The sequence below is a fragment of the Lolium perenne genome, chromosome 7, assembly GCF_019359855.2.
Source record: "Lolium perenne isolate Kyuss_39 chromosome 7, Kyuss_2.0, whole genome shotgun sequence".
In the NCBI taxonomy this organism is placed as follows: domain Eukaryota; kingdom Viridiplantae; phylum Streptophyta; class Magnoliopsida; order Poales; family Poaceae; genus Lolium; species Lolium perenne.
This window is the reverse complement of record NC_067250.2, coordinates 16,507,115-16,529,351: the sequence shown is the minus strand read 5'-3', so window position 1 is coordinate 16,529,351 and position 22,237 is coordinate 16,507,115. Positions and strand designations below refer to the sequence as shown.

The 22,237-nt window shown below is 48.9% G+C and overlaps 2 protein-coding genes and 1 pseudogene across 3 annotated transcripts in view; 1 reads left to right on the top strand and 2 right to left on the bottom strand.

Annotated features, from left to right (window-relative positions):
* Positions 1 to 3,377: 3,377 nt before the first annotated feature.
* LOC127311323 (early nodulin-93) lies at positions 3,378 to 4,235 on the bottom strand. The gene is made up of 3 exons (XM_051341732.2): positions 4,106 to 4,235; positions 3,939 to 4,000; positions 3,378 to 3,830 (listed from the first exon to the last, which is right to left on the bottom strand). The coding sequence occupies exons 1-3, from the start codon at positions 4,173 to 4,175 to the stop codon at positions 3,606 to 3,608; spliced, it is 357 nt and encodes a 118-aa protein (XP_051197692.1). The 5' UTR covers positions 4,176 to 4,235; the 3' UTR covers positions 3,378 to 3,605.
* A 1,474-nt stretch (positions 4,236 to 5,709) lies between these two features.
* LOC127311326 (early nodulin-93) overlaps positions 5,710 to 22,237 on the bottom strand; it is a 28,789-nt gene continuing 12,261 nt past the window's right edge. Inside the window, exons 1-3 of one of the 2 annotated variants that reach the window (XM_051341737.2) lie at positions 6,434 to 6,680; positions 6,246 to 6,307; positions 5,710 to 6,121 (exon numbers count right to left, since the gene is read on the bottom strand). In XM_051341737.2, coding sequence (XP_051197697.1) covers positions 5,936 to 6,121; positions 6,246 to 6,307; positions 6,434 to 6,497 — 312 coding nt within the window. In that variant the 5' untranslated portion in view covers positions 6,498 to 6,680 and the 3' untranslated portion in view covers positions 5,710 to 5,935. Of the gene's footprint in view, positions 6,122 to 6,245; positions 6,308 to 6,433; positions 6,681 to 22,237 lie in introns of those variants that run through there. The other variant, XM_071824654.1, reaches the window with a different exon arrangement.
* LOC127311327 (anthocyanin 5-aromatic acyltransferase-like) lies at positions 16,438 to 18,059 on the top strand (annotated as a pseudogene).

Sequence of the window (22,237 nt, the reverse complement as noted above, 5' to 3'; positions counted from 1 at the left end):
GGCTATGTGTACCCAAGTGAAGATGGAGCAATGCACCATCATATGCCCATTCCACCTGGTTGTGTTCGTGTCGGGGTGGATGAAGTTGTTTCGGGGTTTGAAAAAGTGGAGCTTGATATTCCTAGAGGTGAAGATGAGAGGACACCGGGCGATGTCAAGCACGGTTTCGCCCTATGGCCGAAGAAGTACGTCGTCCTTTTGCAAAGGCCACCGACTCCTACACATGAGCAGCAAATGCCATCGACTCCTCCCGGTGGCAGTCCTGGTGAGCAGCCAAGTCCACACCTACCCGAGAGGGACCCCAGCGTGAGTCCACCATCTCGAGATCCTCCGCGTAAGACAGCGTCCGTTAAGCGGAACAGTACGCCGCCTAGGAAGAAAGCTAGAAAGGAGAAACAATCGCCGCCTCCCGAGAAGTTACCTTGGGAAAAACTCCAGAGGAAAACGCGGAGGCCGTTAAGGCCGAGGTGAAGAAATTTTTGCACCGAAAGTGCCAGAGATACCTTTCGAGAAGACACTAGATCGGGAGAAAGTTGTGCGTACCGTTGACAATCTATATGACCCTGTACCATCGCCGCCATCCGACTATGCGCGTTCTATTGAAAGGTCGTATGACAAGATGATCGAGGCGACAAAACCCGTTAAATCGGGTATCGGGAGATAAAAGGGATACACGGTGTCTACCAGCTCGGACAACAACCCGTTCAATCGGTCGCCCCTCTCAAGGTGTTTGACGGGAAGACCGTTCAAAGTTCTCGACAAGACGCAACGATTACGCCTTAGCTGAACGAGCATATCAGTTTGTTCAAGGGAAAGATTTGGTCGAGAATCTCAGGAAGGTACCAACATGTATGCGTAACTTGCATTCGTGGTACCTTAAGGCCTCAAAGGAAGGGATCGAGACTATCATGGTGCGAGTTAGGGAAGAGCACTACTTCCAGGAGTACCGTGTGAACGTTGACTTCGCCGAACTCTTTCAGTTATACAATCTCCGGGCCCTCGACAAATCAATCATCGGTTGCTATTGTACGTAAGTGATTTATTTATTTAATTTGAGAAGTCGTTCATTGTCTGCAGATTATAATCTTTTGTGCGCTATATTATGCAGATCGAAGATGCTCGAATGCAAAAGGGACGATATCACGGACATTGGGTTCATTGACCCGAACACAATGCATGTCAAAACCATAGATGATCCCCTCTATAACAAGGATACACCGCAGACTTTGCTAAGGTTTTTGAAGCGACAACGTGACAAAAAGCTAATACTTTGGCCTTACAACTTCGAGTGAGTCTTACTTGTCTTATAACACATTATATTTTGCTCACCGTATGTCAAAATTTTAACTAATGACTACATATTGAAACGTGCGTAGGTTTCACTTTATTCTTCTCGTCATCAATTTGGAAATTGGAGAAGTTGAAGTCTTGGACTCACTAACCAAAGAAAAGGATCTATACGTGTCTTGTTTTTTAATGCTCGCGAAGGTAATTTGAATTCTTATCGGTTTGTTTCGTTAATTTCCTGCTTTGAACTAATTGATGACTCTTTTATGCATTTTCTTTTGTCGAGCAGCGTATGGCAAACTTTCATCAAGGAAGATACGTCCCGTGAATGGCCACCGAAGCTGCGATGGCGTGCGAAAGTAAGTAGTACTACCTAGGTCCACACACCTTTCAATTATCATACTTGACTATTGTTTGATTGAATTATATTCTTGTAAAGAAATGCCCGCAACAACCTCCGGGGACCGATCTCTGTGGATTCTTCGTTTGCGAGTTCATCCGCAGAATTGTCAACGAGAGAACGAATAATGAGAGAAATAAAGAGGTACAAAAACAATCTTCACAAATTTGTTTTGTTATCATAAGTTGTGCCGAGTTTCAGTAATAGTTGTTTCATGTATTCATTTGTATCTTATTCTTTTATAGTTGGCAAGAAAGCGGAACAAGCTCTCAATCGATGACCGCTTCATAGCAATAGGCGAGGAATTGGCGGGATTTTTCCTTCGGGACGTCATACCACCACTCGCAGAGCACCACAATGAATGAAGATGTACATGTTACATATATCGTTGACTCGAAGAGTACCACTATGCTACATGTAATAGACATATATAGAGTACGCCTCGGAGAGCACCACTATGCATGAAGATCGATCTTCATGCATAGTGCTACTTAATTTGCGATCTCATGCAATAACATGTGTGTTATATTATATGCACCAACTTGCTATGCATCATCTTGATCTTCATGTACTACCTAAACCCAAACGCGTTTCTGGTGCATCGACGCGATATGAATCAAACCGATATCCCTAAACCTCTCCAAAACCCTAAAAAGCCAATTCTCTGCCGCGGCAGAGATTTGGGAAAATTCCCTGCCGCGGGGGGAACCTTTGGTACCGGTTCGTATTACCAACCGGTACCAAAGATCCTCAGCCCTGAGCTCTCCTGGTGGCCCACGTGGAGGCCCGTTTTATACCGGTTCGTAAGCAACCGGTACGAAAGGGGGGGGGGCTTTAGTGCCGAATAATTTGTACCGGTTGCAAAACCGGTACGAATGGCCCTCTGGAACCGGTATAGATGACCGTTTTTCTACTAGTGACTTCTCATTAACCGGAAGACCGTACCGCTATACCAGTCCAATACAAATATACAATGGAATGCTGGATTGCAGCATTAGACACAAGGCACCGCCCTCTCTGAGACTGTACTAATGCAGCATATTTTGAAAGAAAATATGCAGCAGCATAAGTTATTTGGACATTGACGGCGGTGCGTGCAGTATCCGCAACACTAGCTAGCTCATGACCCTGAAACTGAATACTTCACTCTTAACATGAAGGTGGCGACGACATCCTGATTTCAGAATAAGTTCCACGCCACCATATCTTTGCTTCGGTGGTGCGTTTAGCGTCGATGGAAGGCGCGTGGAGTTGTGTATATGAAGGATCTTCCATGATCTCGTCGTATTTCGTCCCAGGCTCTTCCGATCTATAGTTTTCATCTTTAGCGGTGGTTACTGTTCTAGTGCACTGGTTCTTGGGACCTTAGCACGATGACTTAATGTCTATCTACTACAACAAGCTACACTATGACAATCGTTGCCCGATTCCGTTAAGGAAGGGGCAAGAACAGCGGCGCGCCTTCAACTTACTCAAGTTCTTGTAGTCATCGCTAGGTGGTCCAGTGACCTATTTATAATTTTATTACTTTAGGTTTTCTGCTGACGATAATTATTAATAGATCGGTGCATCTTTTTCGCATAAAATGGTTATCAAATCGTTGACTAGTAAGTTGAGGGAAGTAACAAAATACCTATGCTACTGTGTAGTCTTGCTGTATTTGCAAGAACTGGCGATGAGCTAAAAAGGGTGATCGAAGTGATATAGAATCTATTAACGAGTGAGTACTTGTTATTAACTGGAAGACCGCTAGACCAGTCCAATACAGATATACAATGGAATGCTGAATTACAGCATTAGGCACAAGGCACCGCCCTCTCTGAGACTGTACTAATGCAGCATATTTTGAAAGAAAATATGCAGCATCATAAGTTATTTGGACATTGAGGGCGGTGCGTGCAGTATCCGCAACACTAGCTCATGGGCTGAAGAATGCTGGACTGCGACGAGCAGCAGCGGCAGGGAAGGAGGTATCCTTGAGGTGGTCGGGGGCCTGCTCGTACGAGTGCCTCCTCGCCAGAGCCAGGATCTTCTTGTCGGCAGCGACGAAGTAGGCCATCCCGGCGACGGTGCAGACGATGAGGGCCTGCCCGGTGGGGTTCAGATTCGCCTTGGCCCACGGCAGCATCCTCACGCTCGCTAACTGAACAACATTGACAGGTAATTAGTACTGACAAATCTCAACCAGCACTAGCGCTCGTGAGTGCAGCAGAGATGCTGACATGCACGAATAGACTATAGAGATGCTCACCGTCGGGACTGCAGATGCAACCGTGGCGACTGCCGCCGCCTTTGCTCCGGCGAGCGTTGCCTCTGAAGAAAACATAACAAATGCATCGCAAGTATAAGCTCGATGATCGGAACGACTCAACGACAGTTGTGTATACTGCACTGAACTCTGAAGAAGCAGATCGTTACCTCTGGAGCAGCGTTTGGCGAGGGCGAGCTTGTGCTCGAGGTAGGCACGGGTCACCGTCGTCGACGACATCTTCCTTCGTGAGATCTACTGATATTTGATGGAGGCTTGTCTTGTTGGCTGACGATGAGCTAGTAAGCCGTGTATTTATAGTGACCAAAAAGGTGGCGGCCACGCACGGTTTTGAGTGTAAACCGTGGGTCACTCGCTTCGAGTCCTGGAATGAGTTGGTGGGCGGGCTCTGGGACGCTTTCTGGGAGCGATAGGTGATCCAAAACTGTGGTAGGGAGCCACAGGATTTGGATGTTGTTGGAGATCCTAATCTTTACACGTATCTTTTCAAAGAAGGACCTAGAGATCTACAATTAGGCAGGAAAAGTTCATCACACTGACTAGCATCTGTTCTCTGTAAAATAACAAAACGAAGCAGAGCATGTGCGCCTACCTAAAATCTGACTGGTTAATAAAATTTGACTGGTTAATGACAGGAGTCAAATGTTGCTGAGCGGAAACTTTGACTAAACGCTACGAACTCACCCTACCACATATGCTGATGCAGCCCTTGATCGTGAAACTACTACTGAGCATCTAGATAGCAGCGTCTGTTCTCTGTATGAAAAAAGAGAACGAAGCAGAGCATGTGCTGATGTTTACCAGCGCAAAATTTTACTGGTCAATGAGAGGAGTCAAATCTTTGACTGAACGCTAAGAAACTCACCGTAGCACGTATCCGCTAGGTGTTTTTGAGAAGTCATCGATAAACTGGTGAATGCACAAGCTATGTTTTATTATTTTCTGTTTATCTAATTTAGCTTCCCTTGTTTGTGGTTCTTACCAGGTTTTGAACATGTTATAATGCTGTTGTGGGAAAGGGGCGATTGTCTCGTGCACGGGAAGTGGACTCACTGTTTTCATGGCTTTATAATTCGTGCTGCCAAGTATTATTAAGTTTCATCATGTTTCAGATGTCTCAGAAGACATATAGAAACACAACAAAAGAGAGTGGTTTCACAGTTATTTCTCATTGTTGTGCCACCTTATGGCACTAGAGAGAACTCTTCTGTATCATCTTTGCCATCAGCAATATTGTAGTGGGAGGTTGGTTATATGATTTTTATTTCATTGATCACTCGTTTGTTAGATAAGTCTTTCCAAAATTTTATTTCCATCCCAAAAAAGGTTCATTGCCATTTTTGGGGGAAGAACTTTTACTAAGTTGCTACTAGTGGAAGGCTGCACAGTTCTTCCCATGGATGCGGCATTTCGTACGTAGCCCCAGTTAAATGTAGCTTGTTTTCTAATAAAAATTAAAATGACATTTTAAAGTTTTAAAAACTTGGAAAAATGATAGATGTAGGCAATGATGTATTCTCTCAATATGCAAAATCTCAACTCGAAAAACCTTATATTTTATGCTGTGAAAAATGACAAATGTGTGTATCTGAACCGGTGAATAGTTTAAAATTTCAAACCTATAAATCTGTCAGATTTTCTTATTTTTGTGTGTCCCAAAATACTTTTTTCGGCTTGAGATTTTTGAAACATTAATATGTTGTTTTTCAAAGTAAGAAGAAATTTGACACGACAACCTTCAGGGTTGTACAAATAGGAGTAATTTAGTTGCGGATCTATTCCGAAAAAAAAAAGATTCCTGGCTCAGAAGGTACATGATTATATCATCAGATAACTGTTTTCCTCGCGAAGAGAGGCACAGTACACTACTATCTGCACTGCATCACCTCACCTCTGTTGCTGAAGATTATAGTAGCTTTCAGCAGACACGTGCGTACACTACACACAGTTTATTGCACACTTATTGATCTAGAGCCTAACTACTGGAAGGAGGTGTTCTTGAGATGGTCCGGCGCGTCCTCAAACGAGTGCTTCCTGGCCATGGACAGGATGGTCTTGTCGGCGACGATGAAGTATGCCATCCCGGCGACGGTAGAGATGATGAGGGCCTGGCCGGCGGGGTTCAGGTGCGCCTTCGCCCACGGCAGCATCCTCACGCTCGCCAGCTGAGGGGAGACAGGAAATCGCCACGGGAGAAGAACAGGGATGAGATCGTGCATTGTTCCCAAATAATGGAGTTCGTAGCGAAGGGTAGAAAAAGGTGTTATTTTTGCGGTTGTAGTAACTTACGGTGGGCACTGCGGCTGCGACGGTGGCGACGGCCGCAGCCTTGGCTCCTGCCATGGCGGCCTCTGCGGTTTCAAATCAACACAAACATGTTAATCACAGACCAAGTTTCAGCACGTTGCAATGAGCTGCAGTGCAGAACAGAATGGTAAGATCATCGCTGGTCAGAGGAACCGGCCATTGCTGGTTACCTCTGGAGCAGCGCTTTGCGACGGCGAGCCTCTGGTCGAGGTAGGCGCGGGTCACCGTAGACATGGCCGCGAGGTAGCTGCAGTGAAGTCGCTGAAGAGTACAAAGCTGGCTAAGTCGCTAAGAGAGTGTGTGAGTGAGATGAGTTGGGAGCAGAGCAAGGTGCTCCCGACTTTATAGGTTCCATGAAACCGCTCAAGTGTTCAACCCAGCGAGAGCGTGGGCAGAGGAAGAAGACGATACGGTGGGTAGCCAGACCGTGGTTTTAGCTGTGACGGAGTGGCAGACCGGCGGGCGGTGCGGCAGATCGCAGGTGGCGCCGCCTCGTTGGTCATATAAAATCCAGCGCACCTGATTATTTGGGTAGGCGCTTCGTGCTCCACAGGATAAGAGGAGATGGACTGACATCGGGGTTGGCATGGAGCGTGCGTAGGTAGCATCCGGATCATGGGGTATTTGCCTAACCTAGGAGCATCTATGTGTGTGCAGAGTCAGTCGGTGTGCCCTCAGTTTTGGCGTGGATCTGTATGTGCGGCGGGCGCTCCTTGTTTTTGGCCCAACCCGGGCTTCCATATATATAGGACATGGCGCGCGTCGGTGATCCAATTCCGCGAGCGTTTCACTGGAGTGCAATGGCCTTTCGCCCTAGCTGCTATTAGATTATCTTCAGTCACGTTCCCAAACAGCGTCTAGTTAAAACGCCGGATCGGTTATTTGGAGGGCATTGCATCTTGTTGTAGCTTTTGTGGCACATCTATTTCTAGCCGCACCCGCAAAAATAGTCTTCAAAACATGTTAGAAATACGAAATATAAAGTTTTTTTTATACAAATTTGATTATATTTCACAACTTTGAATGAAAAACGGCTAGGTGATCGCCCCTAGCCTACTTGCCGTTCCTCCAAGTGCATGACGACTCTGCCCTGTCGTTGCCTCTCTCCCTCTTCTGCTTCTCCGCCGCCGCCCGCCGCTCCCTCAACTGCGCAGTCGTCAGAGCGCGGTGGTCCGCCACGTCCTCCTAGAGCAGCTGTTGCAGCGCCTCATTGGCATCATCCTCGGCCTTCTTCACCGTCTCAAAGGACACGAGGATGGCCCTCTGCTCCGCTGCCTTCTCCTCCAGGTCAGGCCCGCTCTAGTGGTCATCGTCGTCCTCCAACTCCTCATCCGCGGCTGCCACCTCCTGCCGCTGATGCTGCTCCGCATTGGAGGCCACTTGAGCCGCCTCCTCCTCGGCCCCCTCCCGCAGGCCGTCGGCCATGAACTGCTCGTTCATCGCCGCGAGCTCCAGGTCCTCCTCCATGTCGTCGTCCTCGAACTCGAACATGGGAGGTGAAGGTGGAGGTGGAGTTGGTGGAGGAGGAGCATGGTGTCGTGGAGTCGGAGGGGCGTATTGTTGGCGGCTTTGGTGGCGATGGAGAGCGGGGCGACCTTTTATAGCCGGTTGCGGCGCGGGAAGAGTGGGGGAGAAAGTGCAGGAAGCGATGGAGAAGCCGCGTGAAAGAGCGTGTGAATGTGAATGGCGGCGACGCGTAGAGGTGGCGCAGCTCCGATGGAACGTCTCGCCTGCACCGTCTTGGAAACCGACGTAGCCATCAAAGCAAAGTTGTAGTGCTACATGCTTGTGCGTCACTGAAAAATCACGCTGCTCATGACGCTGGTTTTAATTCTGTCTGACGCCCCCGAAGCATCCCCTATGTAGTGAGAATGGGCTTGGGCGCCGGACATCGTATTGGGTATTGGGTTGCGCCGGACTGAAAAGTGCTTTAGGGTGCAGGGCTGGGGACGGTAAAACGTTCGGCGTGTCCCAAATCCCTTTAGGATACGCAACTAGAGATGCTCTTAGGGCCTACATCTTTCAGCAATACCATGTTTCCATGCGAGTGAGTAGTGACTAAGGACACCTTTGGTTCATGGGATAGAAAAATCATAATAATAGGAAAGACATATCATTAGAATTTCATGCCTAGTTGAATTCTATAGGAAAAACGAGTTCTATTTAATTGTAGGAAATAATTTTTTATGAGATATTGTTATAATCGAGATGCACAATAAACGAAGAACGAAAAATAAAACACTGCAGAGGACACGAGATTTTAACGTGGAAAACCCTTGCAACACACAAGGGAAAAACCACGGGCGCCAGCCAGCAAAACTTCACTATTTCGGTGGTGTTTACAAACGTCGTGGGTGTACAATGATGCGATGAAACCCTAGCGGCGGCTTACAGAGAATATAAATAGACGGTGGCAACGATCGGTACCGCGGGGGGCTGCCGCCCCCCGCAAGCGTCCCTGTAGGGCACGACATATGGGCTAACTTCTGACTACGCTACGCTTCGGCCCAAGCCTTCGGCGGCGGGCCTCGCTCCGCTCGTCAGAAGTTAGCCTCCCTTTAAAATATGAATTTGGATCACAATATAAGCACCCCCCGCAAGCGTCCCTGTAGGGCACGACATATGGGCTAACTTCTGACTACGCTACGCTTCGGCCCAAGCCTTCGGCGACGGGCCTCGCTCCGCTTGTCAGAAGTTAGCCTCCCTTTAGAATATGAATTTGGATCACAATATAACAGATATGACCTGATATTTGAATAAGCAGAAATAAAAAATGTGTGATGAACAAGGATGCGGCTCGAGAGACCAAATGAAATAGAACGTAGCACCAGCATGATATGTTTCTCTTCCACGCGTTGTACTAACAAATAATTATTGGCATGAACATGTATAGTTAGACCTCATGAAACATAAAACGAGCAAATGAATAAGATGTTTCATCGGAACAAATTGCATGATCAAACAATGGACTTTGATCAAGGCAGTAGGTTCTAAATAAATATCTCTTCAATTGCTTAGCACTAACGTCTAATCATCAGCATAAACAATAAATTCTCCAATCTGTCTACAAATCAAACTGAAAACCAAATCTAGCCTTAACCGCAAGATCATAGCTGCGAAAATCAAGTAAGTGAACATCGATCTACCAATTTGTAGCAACTATTCAAGCTAGAAAAGGAAGAACAACCGAATAACCGCCAAATCAAGCGGTTGCCAATAAGTACACAAATATACCATGCAAGCGTGAAATAAACCTACATCGTACATTGCAGAACCATAGATCTATGAACATTCAAACCTAAAAGCTTGGATTCAAGTCTTACCTCCATGGATATACTTGCCGAGCAGAGGGTGAACCAGAGAAGAAGGAGTCCGTGTACGCGAGGAAAAAAGATTTGCTTGATGGTGTCCCCGAATGATGGCTCTTCAGTCATCCTCACTGTGGTCTTCGATCTACCGGTGGCAGTACAACCGCCGGTGGAGAGAGGAGAGAGAAGGGATAGGAGAGGGCGAGTGAGAACAAGCGAGAGTGAGAGGTTAGAGGGGGCTGTGAGGGGATTTATGGCGCGCTTTCTAGAGGCTCCGCCGCGTCTCCCGCTCTTCCCGACGTGTGCATCACACCCCCCCCCCCCCCCTCGCGCTTGTTTGTGGCTACATCTAAGCTGCTTTGAGAACCGTGTTGTGCAGGAAATCTTTATCTCCGTGGCCTACCAAACGCCTATTTTAAAGGCTTTGCAACCAACCAATCACGTCCTATGTATTTTGGAAGCTTGAAATGAGAGTTTAAAAAAAGTCTATGTTTTTAACCTGAAGATCATGAAAACCCCACCCAGATCTTTAATAAATCGGGAAACCACGTCACATATAACCGCTCGGTACTTTTCTACTAGCACCTTCCCAAAACTAAAGAGTTTGATAGAAAATAATACAATCTGTGCACAACTCCTTTAATTTACTGGAAGAAACAAATTATATAAAATACCACGTCAGGCATGCGCATTAACTTCCACAAAAGTGATTTGATGACTATAAATCTTCCTCCTAACCATGCTAACTTGTTTGCACAAGTTTTCTGTTGTCAGTTGGGTCATTTCCCTTTTAAATATTTGGGTGTGCCTTTGCATTTTTCGAAGCTAAGAAAGGAAGATTTACAACCTTTCATTGATAAGATCATGAAAGGGATTGTTGGCTAGCGGGTGAAATTATTATCTTATCGGGGTCGTTTAACACTTCTCCAAACTTGTATTGCTAGTATTCCGTTATACATGTTGTCCTTTATTAAATTCCCTAAATGGGCTATAGGGATGATTAATTCGCAAATGGCCCACTTCTTTTGGGACGATAATGATGATTCTCGCAGACAAAAGAAGCCTGGTGACCGGGTGTATACGTGAGCACGCATCCATTGGTTGACATGTGTCACATCTAGCAATATACTGTTACCATCATTGTTGGGTTAGCAAACCACATCAGCACTAACAACACTTCCAAATCACGTATGACCCACCTTTTTGAATTCAAATAGTGGGCCAGATGCACTTTCAAATCACGTTGGACCCACGCCAAGTACACTTAGCGATGGATAAGACAACGTCAAGGCAACAGATCCAATTGACGAGAACCGGATCTCAACGCAGATCGTGTGGCATCTAGAGGGTGCTCACGTATACACCTAGTCACCAAATCCCTTCTCGTAGACAAAAGATGTCACTTAGCTAACTAGGGGTTGATCTGTCACAAGCAAGAATATGGTGGTACGGGTGTCCAAAACCTCAGACTATAACTTATATCTGCTAGCCTCTTGGGTAAAGAGATACCACCTGGATAGGAATAAAATTTGGAGGAAAATTGTAGACTCTAAATATGACTTATCTTCTAATATTTTTTGGGCTAACCCTTCTGCATGTTCTTCTTTCTGGAAAGGAGTCATGTGGGCAGCTCATGCTGCGAAGGTTGGTTATAGGTGGAAAGTAGGGAGATGCGAAAAGTGCTTTTTTGGGGAATACATTTGGTTTGGTCATTGTAGCTTGGCCATTATTTTTTGGGACTTATATGTTATTGCTAATGAACAAAATTTCACTATTTCTACTGTATGGGACAGAAATGAGTTGAAGATTTCCTTTAGAACAACTGTTTCTCCATCCCTATATAATAGATGGCTTGGCCTGGTCAATTTGGTTTCCTCTATTGTGTTTTCCGATGCTGATGATAATCCGGTGTGGATGTTGCATCCATCTGGGGAGTACTCTGTCAAGTCTTTTTAAGTGATGGTGAATAATGGAGGGGTTACCCCTGTCCACACCCCTGCTATTTGGCAGCTTTCGGTTCCTCCCAGGATTCATGTGTTACTTTGGTTGTTGGCTAAAAGCAAACATTAACAAGAGATAACTTGCATAAGAGGAGCCATGTGGAAGATAGAACTCTTTTGTACTACTCTGATCTTGAATCGGTTGACCATCTTTTCTTTAAATGTTTTGTTGTTAGTCACGTTTTGTGTTTCTTCACTGAATTGTTCAATGTTCAGGTTGGGGCTGATTTTGAATCCGTGGCTAGATGGTGGATCAGTAACAATAAGAATGATATGCTTAACCTTTTCACTTCAGCTACCTTATGGTCTATTCGGTCTCTGAGAAATGAGCTGTTTTTTCAGGGGCGAAGTTGGCTCGGCTTGGACGCTGTTTGGACCAAGGTCTGTGCTTGCATCAGGAGGTGGCGGGTGCTTTGCACGGATGTTCACTCAAGTTTGCTAGACCGCAATCTGCTACTTCTGCAAAGAGGCGTGGTGAGCTCTTGAGGATTGCTTGGAGATGACAGGGATTGCGGAAGAAAATGGATGCTCTCTATACCTCACCTTGTAGTTTGTGTGTTCATTGTTTGTTCTGATTGTTGCTGGGCTCTGGCTTAAGCTTGGGGTGCCTGTGTTGTTTCTGGATCTCAAATGCTGTTACTCTTGGTTGCATGATCAATGGAACCAGGGGGATCCCTTTGTCTAAAAAAAATACCACGTCGGTGTTGGCGAATATTGGCCGTGTGGTGCGAGGGGGTCTCGATGATGGTCGTCGTGTGTTGGACTCGCACAGGGTGGGGGCACAGTCTGGCGCAGTGGTGGTGTCTATGGAACGTTCTCCATAGGCTATGCAGAGTTCTACCCTAGAGATGGACCATATGTTTGTTGACGGTGACGGCTTAACGAGGCCATGAGGCGCTTGCGAAGGGTCTGCTAATCCGAACGTGTGCTCCTGATTCTCACCATATGGTGACCTAGTGATGACTCCGGTGTTAGTTGGTGGGTCGTTGTTTATTTTTTTAAGGCATAAGGACCTGACGGCATGTTTTCACCTATTGTATGTAGCTGTTGAGTGGTTGCTTCTGAGTTTTGGGATGCATGCCTTTAGCAGATCTTTATTAGATAAAATATACAAAAAAATCTTATGCATAGCTTTGATGCAGAGACCGGGGCTTTGTTTTTCTTTCGGTAAAAAATATACGGTTTTGCTAAGTCTCAGGTGCCTGAGATCTTCTTATGTCGGACGACCATTAGATATGTCTTTGATATTCGTGCAATCTGTGGGCGGAAATAAAAATATACATCGTGAGCTTGGCAGTCGAAATCAGGGCCGGTTGATTCATAGCACGTGGTCACCACCACCACAGTAAGAGTTCAATACGATGTAGAGTCGCTAGTACTTATATACATAGTGCACTCTAGTTATTTTATTTTATTTTATACAAATAGAAAAATAGACGACATTTGTGCTTCTTCTGCCTTCTTTATCACTATTTATATTATTTGTAGACTTTCATTTTATGTTCATAAAGAAGTGTAGCCATGCTTTCTATGTCTTTTACATTTTATTATTATTTATGTTGGTTGTATTTTTGTCATTTATAAAGATTGCATCTTTTGTCGACAAAAGTAGATCCAATATTTTTATATTTCTTCTTGCTATTGTACGAGACAAACTTTTCTTTCCTCAAGAAAGTTTATTAACAACCGGCTTTCTAATACAGAAGAAATATGCAACTAGTAAAATATTTTGACACAAGTTGCAGCTTTTATCAAGAAAAAAACAACTTAAGTGAGTGCAACGCCATCGGGTTTTCCCTATAAGTTACACTTTTTCTCAAGAAATATGCAACGAGCGAAGTTTTCCGTACGAGTTTCAAGTTTTTTATGAAATGTGCAATTAGCAAATGATTATTGATATCAGTTACACTTTTGTAAAGAAATGTGCAACTAGAAGTTCTTTTTAGACGAGTTGCACTTTTCTCCACCAAAGTTTAACTAGCAACATATTTTTTAATATGAGTTGCACATTTTCTCAAGAAATATGTAACTAGAATTTTTTTAAACGAGATACCGTTTTCTTAAGAAATGTGCAACTATCAAACGATTTTTAATATGAGTTGCACTTTTTCTCAAGAAATGGGCAACCCGCAACCTATATTCAATGCGAGATGCACTTTTCGAAGAAATGTGCAACCCCATCTGGTTTTAATTTGAGTTGCATTTTTTAAGAAATGTGCAACTAGCAATGGGTTATTGATACGAGTTACACTTTTCTAAAGAAATGTGTAACTAGAAGTTTTTTATGCGAGTTGCAATTTTCTCAAGAAATGTGCAATTAGGAACCGACTTTTAATATGAGTTGCACTTTTCTCAATAAATATGCAACTAGGATACTTTTTTTGGTTACATATTTTTTATTTGATTTTTTTTTGCTTCTTCTTCAATTCTAAATGGCTGACAATTTTCGATTAAATTTTTTAAAATCCTAAAGCACATTTGCTTTATTTTTTATTTTTGGTGAAGTGCCTTTAAAATATTGAGGAGGAACTATTGTCAATTACCTCTATCTAAATTAAAACAAGGTACCGCATGTTGTTTAATTGGTAGATGTCTAGCTAACATAACATTCGCGTGGACATGCTGTTTTGCATGCCCGTCTGTCGGTCGGTGCATGTCCTTCATTTGTAAGTGGTGTGATGATGCTAAGAGCATCTCCACTCCTTTGCCCTCCCCACGCCGAAATCCGGGAAAATTTACGTCCGGATTGGACGTAAATTTGGCGTGGGGAGGAGTAGTTTCCCAGCCGCGATCTCAGGCGAAGACGGCGATCTAAAATTGAAAAACGGAAACTTGACAAACTACGGCATAAAACGGTCGAATTTAGACTAAATTTAATGATATTTACTATATAGAGGGAGAAGTTCATACATAGAGACCGAATTCGACTATATTTCGAATTCGGCTAGGGGAATACAACTATAAATATTAAAACACGACGCTCTACATGCCGAAATGGCGGTAGAACACCGTGTAGTCCATGTCGCCGTCACCGCCATCGTCGTCGGAGCCGTCGTCGTCGAACTGCGGCGGCGCCGAAGCCGCCTGGCTGCTGCCTTGGCCGGCGTCTCCCCACCGGCCACTGGTGCGAGGCGGGGATGGCGATGGCTTGTACAGGTCGTCGTCGGAGGCTTCGAGGTCGACGACGGGGACGGCGGCGCCGGATGGAGGAGTCGCAGGCCAGCGGTAGCGAGCGACGTCCTGGAGGAGCCTCGCCTGCCGCTCTGCCTCCTCCTTCTCCCACTGCTCCCTCGACCAGGCGCAGGCCTGGTCGAGCGGCATGGCATTCTCAGCGGGGACGAGGTCCTGGAGGGACCTCGCGATGACGGCCTCGAGGATGGCGGCGTCCTCGGCGCTTTCGGCCTCCTCCACCTTCACCTTCGCCGGCTTGCGCTTCCGCTCGCCGGAGGTGTCCTGTTCGCGCTTCGGGCGGAGCCGTCCTTGTGCCGTCGAGGGCTCGCGGATGACGATGCCGCCGCCGCGCGTGCGGTGGCTCGGCGGGGAAGCCGGCTCCTTTTTCACCGGCGCCAAGGATGGTCGATGCCCTCGATGAAGGGGGCATCGTGAGCACCGGGGAGTTGCCGCCCTCGATGTGCTCGAGGACGTTATGGAGCGTCCTATTCGGCGCGCTCCACCAACGCTGGCGACCCGCGGCGTTGTTGCGCGGAGGCGGAGGCGGCGGGCCGTCGTAGGACGCCAGTTCCCGCTCCCACCGCCGGAGGAAGAAGGAGTTCCACCTCGTGTAGTTCTCGGGGTGGTGGCGCGGGTCGGCGCGTTCTTCCTCCGTCATCGCCATCCGAGCCTCCTCGATGGCGGCGTCGAGGGCGTGGCCCTGGGGCGGCGGCGGGATTGGCACGCCACCAGCACTTAGCCGCCACCCGCCGCCGGGAGGCCTCGTGTCCGGCGGGCAGGGGTACCCCGCCTGGTGGAGGAGGTGCCCCTCCCACGCGTGGAGCGACCGGCGGGGGAAGCCGTTGTTGGCTGCGTCGTCGTCATCATAGAATGCCATCGGGAGAGTGGAGGGAGAGTGGAGCAGGGATACGCGTCGCGGCGAGCGGAGCGGCGTATATAGGCGCGGCTGGCGCCGGCGATTAATGCCGCGTGGAATGCGACGCGTCCACGGAGAACTGACCGGCGGCAGCCTTTACTGCGCGCGGAAGACGATGCGCGTGTCGCTGACCGGTCGGGGGCCACCTCCGCGGCGAAGACGAAACGAAAGCGCGGGAGAGATTTCTCGGCGTTTCGCGCGCTTTCGCTTCGTCCGTAGTCCCCGAGCGCTTCCCGGTAGACCGAGGTTGGCGTGGGCTCGCCGGATGGATGAAAGCTTAAATCCGACGAAAAACGAGGAACCGGGGGCGCGGCTGGACCATTTTTCGCCGTCCGGATGAAAAAATGGAACGCCGAGGACCTGTTCGGGAGACGAGTGGAGATGCTCTAAGAGGCATCGACTGAGACGAAACAACAACTCCCTAGACGCTCCCAAAAATATAAGATACCACTTTTCTTATCGTAATTGTTACTAGTTGGACTCAATTGATGTAGTGAAAGCAAAGAACACGAGGTCCACTACCGTAGAATTTCTCGAACATAGAATAACAGTTCGTGAGCCGCGAGCGCATAAAAAATGTGTTTGCATCGACAGAATCGATCCAAAAGAATTTAAATTAGTTCCGATCACCCACGATCCTGGAGTTGACCAAGCGAGTAATCCTGTTCATGGTAGCGACGATGAGGCGTGCCAGTGCCAGCTAGTAGCCGTGGAACGAACGGTTGCGGCATCCATTATAAGCATCGAACGGTGCACTTTGCATCTCCACCATACAAAGCCCTCGCCAACAGTTTGTTTGCTCGTTCTTGGTTGCCGTACGTGTCGCCAATTCGCCATGAACGTCCGTGTGCGAGTTCTGGATGTTACCCATGTCAGCCCGGAGGAAACCGCCAATCGACCACGAGATCACGCCGCGATCAAGCTCTCCCCATTCGACACCTTCATTCTCGCACTCCCGCCGGTCCAGTTTATCTTCTTCTACGACGACGAGAGCCTCCCACCATTCCCGTCCCTCGTCAGCTCTTTGCGGACCTCCCTCGCCGCCACGCTCGCCTTGTTCGCCCCCCTTGCCGGCAAGCTCACTGCCTGCCCCAATGACGATGTCGTCGTCGACTGCTCCCCCGACGCCATCCGACCCGGTGTCAAGTTCGTCGAGGCAGAGTACTCCGGCGACTCCGCTGACATGCGCCGCCTCGCCCGGGACGCCGAGCACGAAACCGAAGCGTTCTTGCAGCTCGTGCCAGAGCTCGAGTTGGGCAGGCTGCCTGCCCCCGTGCTCGCTGTCCAGGTCACACGGTAGATAGACGAAGGGGGAGGCACCGTGGTGGTTGGGGTGTCCATGCACCACGCGGTGGCCGACGGGCTGTCAGTGTTGCATTTTCTACGGGCATGGTCTGCCGCGTCGCGGGAGGGATCGACCACAGCGGCGGGGATCGTGCCACCGACGTTTGACAAGACAAGGATCCTGCAGCACCCCAAAGCAGAGACGTCGGCGCGGATGTTCACCCGCCTCTCCGCGCCGGATCTGCCCACGGTGAACATGCTCCCGGATCCGGACTGGACGCGGCAGAGCAGGAGGACCTACCTGCTCTCCGCCGGCCAAATCCAGGCACTGAAGCGACGCATCCTCGAGAGCCAAGCAGCCAAGAACGGCGACAACCAGCCGTCGCCGGAGCCCCCGACCACCTACGTTGCGCTCGCGGCGCTACTGTGGACATCCATTGCCAGGGCAGTGGACCGCCACGCCGATGACGCCGACGAGATGTACTTCCAGTTCCCCGCGGACTGCCGCCGCCGCCTGCGCCTCGAGCCCGGCTTCTTCGGTAACTGCATCAAGGTCTGCTACGCACGTGCAACGGCTGGCGAAATCTGCGGCAATGACGGCGACCACGCGCTCGCATCCGCAGCGGCGGCGGTCCGGAGGGCGATCCGCGAGCAAAAGGAGGAGGAGGACCCGCTGGGCGACGCCGACCGGTGGGTGGAGATCAACCGGGGCGTCCCGCAGGAGAGGGTCGCGAAGCATTGGTCGAACGACCGGTTCATGGCGTACGAGGTGGACTTCGGGTGGGGGCAGCCGAGCCGGGTGGAGGTCGTGTCCGTGTTCAGCCAAGAGATGGCGACGCTTATCGGAGCGCGGGACGGCGCGGTGCAGGTCTCCGTCGCGCTAGACCGGGAGTGCATGGACGGCTTCGAGGCCACCTTCCTGTCGCAGGTTTCAGCATCCATGATCGAGCACCAGATGAAGTCTCGTATGTGATGCTAGTACTTATCTGAGTCTGTGTTGTTCGCGTGACGACGATAGCTCGTGTTTGTGTCACCGAGGACTCGGTGCTTTCACTTTTCCTCTGTTTGTTTCGTGTGCAATAAATGTCATCCTTCTCGGTGCTAGAAATGTCTTTATGTTGTGCACGCTATAGGGTCACTGTTTTGTTTTGTTTTTTCGAAAATTCACCAATCTATTAGTAGTAGTCATCAAACGGTAGTACAAATAATCTAAAATTAATAGAAAGCACAAATAGGCATCTGGACCTCCTTAAGCTGGTTATTCTAGACATAGAGATATGGTAATATAGAGAAGCTAAAATTGTTTGAAGCACCAAGCACACACAGAACCAGAACCAGAAGCGCCCAATGTTTCAAAGAGAAGAGGATGGGTTATTCACATTGAATTTGATGGTTAGAGGCAAATTGAAAGCTAAGCAACTGAACTGAGGCAATCTTTCCAGATTCCCCGTATGAAATGGAAACGGGAAGCTGCTACGCTCTTTGTGAAGATATCTGCAATTTGTTGGTTGGAGGTTTTTTTTCGTACAAGAAGTTCTCGATGGATATCCAAATGATGTCCTTAAGTCGATGTGACTATCAGGTGTTGTCATCAAGGCCGATCCTCACTGGGGCAAACCCGAAAGATTTTTCTTACTGGTTGATTGATCCCGCGAGTTCAGAATGACGGTTAAATCGTTGTTCGTTGTGCTTATTTTCCTTCCCTATTAAAAAACAAGTGTTAAGCTCTCAAGAGGAGAGTCTCCATACGAGAAAACCACCTTCATTCACAGGGAATTCAAATTGATGTGTTGAACATCATCAAAGAAAGGAAAAAAAAGAATGAATTCAATCCATCTCCTCCCTTTTTTTTAACCAAGAGCTAGTCCTCCCTTTTCTTTTTTAATTTCATTTCAAATGTTCCAATCAAACCTCTTTCCTTCGTCTCCGTTTTTTAATATGAACAAGTGTCATCCTTTTCTCCCATCTACAGGAACTCAAACTTTTTCAGCTCTCCTTACTTTTATGTTATTTACTTTTAAGAATATTTCAACACACAAACTCAAACTCCATTTTAAACTCACTCTTTCACCTTTCAGCACTCATATAGTCAATTCACTCAAGACTAGTGATACCTTGGGTGTGATAAAAACACCACAAAGGAAACACTCACCTAATCTCCTCGTTGGAATCGATATTAAACCGGAAGCCATACTTCCACGACGGTACTTTGATGAACCTGTGCTCTTGCAGACATCACGATGCAAGGTTGTGTGTTTGGTTCTACGGAACCTAGGTATGTGATTACCTCTTATTGTCAGTGGCGAGCTTAACATATCACACCACCATGACACAAAGCACAACGTCATCACACACAGTGACAAAACAAAGGAATTACAACTATATAAACCGAGCCCTAGCTAGCTACATAAGAATAACAATTATTCAGTTAATCACACACATGGACAAGTAGTTTATCAATTCACCACAAGGATATGCATATAAACCGAGCCCTAGCTACGTAAGAATAGCAGTTTAACATTACATATCGGGGGATAGTTCAACAATGATGACCAAGGGGGTGGAATAAATTGGAGGGCACGGTGATTTACCTATGATATCCGAGTTTGACTGTTTGTTGTTATCATCGAGTGACTGTATTGGAGTAATTGATGGTACTCATATGACTGCCGGAGTCTCGAAATCCCAATCAGCAGCATAAAGAGGCAGGAAGCACTACGCCAGCTAGAACAGACACAATAAATTGTAGGTCATGGTGATTTACCTCTCATATTGAACACAAGGGTGAGTTGCCGGAGTCGGAGAAGAAAGAGGTATCTCTCACCGATCCCTGGCTAGAGAAGGAAGAGACTAGCTGCTGCGACGGACTAGGCCGGCGGAGAAGAATATCCCGACCGCAGATCCCCTGCCTGAGTGGGAGAATTTGGAGTGGTGAGATAGATGAGTGGAATAGCCGCCGCCGGTGTCAAGAGAGAAGAATGGGGGTATTTTGCTAGGAGGTGAGAGAAGAGAGTAGGTGACAGTAGCTTAGCTGCGAAATGCAGCCGACATTTTCGGTTTCTCCCACCATCTCGCGTCGGCCTCCCATAGACACGCCTTTGCCACTTTTCGCACAATTGGTGCCTGCATCCAGGGAAATGGCTGATTCGGACGTACCCCAGGCCTGGCCCAAAGCTGCTTTTAGCAGCATGTCAGCCACTACGCAAGTTGCGCCCAAAAATTTAAACATCAGATGTTTGCATCCCACCTGTTTGGAGGGGATGCGCCCTACCAATCATGTCCTATATGTTTGTTGTCTTTGTCGACGTGTTATTCTCAAGTTGAAGTGGGCTGAAGGGATTTGTTTTGGTGATCGTTGTGACCCAACTGTTTGGGGTTACAGTGAATCTTGTCTTTGTCGACGTGTTCTTCTCAAGTTGAAGTGGGCTGAAGGGATTTGTTTTGGTGATCGTTGTGACCCAACTGTTTGGAGTTGCAGTGAATCTTGTTGGTCAGCCTCTATAGTTGTGTGGCTCCATGGTTCAGGTGTAGTTTGACCGAATCTTGTCGGTCTGCCTTGGTGGTTTTGTGGCTCCAAATGGTTCAGGAGTACGTAGTACTCTATTAAATCTTTGAAATCTTCAACGGAGAACTGTATTAAGCTTAATTAAGGGATGAAGGGCCTTTTTTTTCGACGTTGGCCCCGACCCCGCTCCCGTCGCCCTCCCCGTCGGGCGGCCGGGGCGCCTCCGCCTCCCACCCCAGGCCCGCCCCCTCCTCCTTCCCCCGCCGCCACCGCCGGCGGGAGCCGCCGGCAAAGCCCCGGCGGTGCCGGCGGCGGCGGATCTGCCTTCCCCCGCTGGTTTCGAGGGCCCGATGGGGCGGTTCCCTCCCTAGCCGCGAGGAGGCTCGCCGGCAAGCTCCCGGACCGGCGCAGCTCCGGGCGTTGGGGGCCGTGTGGGCTGCGGCTGGCGCGGCCGTGGCCTCGCCCGTCGGCAGGGTGCCCTGGCCGGCGGCGGCTTTGGTCGGATCTGGGCTTGTGGGCCCAGATCTGGGCTTGTGGGCCCAGATCTGGGCCTAGCAGGGCCTGGCCGGATCTGCTCGATCTGAGGGTGGCCCGGGGTGCGCGGCTGCGTGCCCGGTGCGCCACCTCCGCCGCCTCCTGCCGGCTGCTTTCGGGCTGGTTCTGGGCCAGGCGGGCCTAGACCTTACCCTGGCCGTTCGGGGCTGTCGGAGTCCGGCAGTCCTTCATCGCTGCGGGCGATCTTCTGGAGTCGCTGGGGCGACGTCCTTGCTAGCTATCTGGGACGGGGTCCTTGGGCTGGCTCAGTACTGCAGCTACTCCGGCGGCTGCGGTCTGTTCTCCCTCCGACCAATTTGGTCGTGCTTGTGCAGGGGTGCTCGCGCGCTGGGGATGGTGGACATCGTGGTGCCGCTAATCTAGGGTCATGGACGTCTAGATCTAGGTCTGGCCGAAACCTCTGCCAGCCAGCACGTGTTTCCTGCGAATGAGTCGAGTTGGGGCTTGCTCATAGTACGACTTAGGTTGGAGGCGCGGTAGTGATCTCCGCCTTGTTCGCTCTACGTCCTCGCGATGGCGTTCGGAATTTCTATTCAGGTTTGGACCTCGGCGAAAGCAGCGCATGGCTCTGGCCTGCGCCGGTGACGGCGTCACCTGCGGGTGTCGTTCCCTTGTTGAAGGCGTCCCGATGATGGCCCTCCTGTTCGAAATGATGGACTCCGTCCCTCCGCCTCAATCTGCTCCTCTTGGAGGCCTCGCTTCGTGTAAGCTTCTCTGGTAGTGTCCTGTGGAGCACTGTGTGACCTCTCGTTGGTGTCGCAGCCCTCTCGCAACATCGGCCTGGCTGCTTTTACACGGTTTGTTGCGGTAGCTGATTTCCGTCCTAGCGCCTTGGGGGGCTTGGCTAGGTCGGCGTCTGGTCGTAGCTCTTGCCGGTGTGCCTATCCCAACACCAGGGGATGATGTTGTGTGTTTGGTCTGGACCTAGCCTGAGCTCCATGGGTGGTGGTTCTCGGGTCTGGGTGAAAACTTTGCAGGTCCTCTGGCCCTGCCGACGACGATGACGCATTCTTGCGCCATTTACCTTCTTGGAGGCGTCGTCGCAAGACCCTCCCTCCTTTGGTTCCTCAAGCTCTGCTAGGTGGCCGGCCCGTCGTTGAGTTCCCCCTTGAGTTGTTGTCTTGGTGCGGTGGAGGTTTGTTGGCGTGGACTCGGTCGCGATCGCTCCGGTGCAACAGAAGACAAGGCTCCCTCCTCATGGACCAAATAGCGCTTCGGCTTGCTTTTCTGTGTTG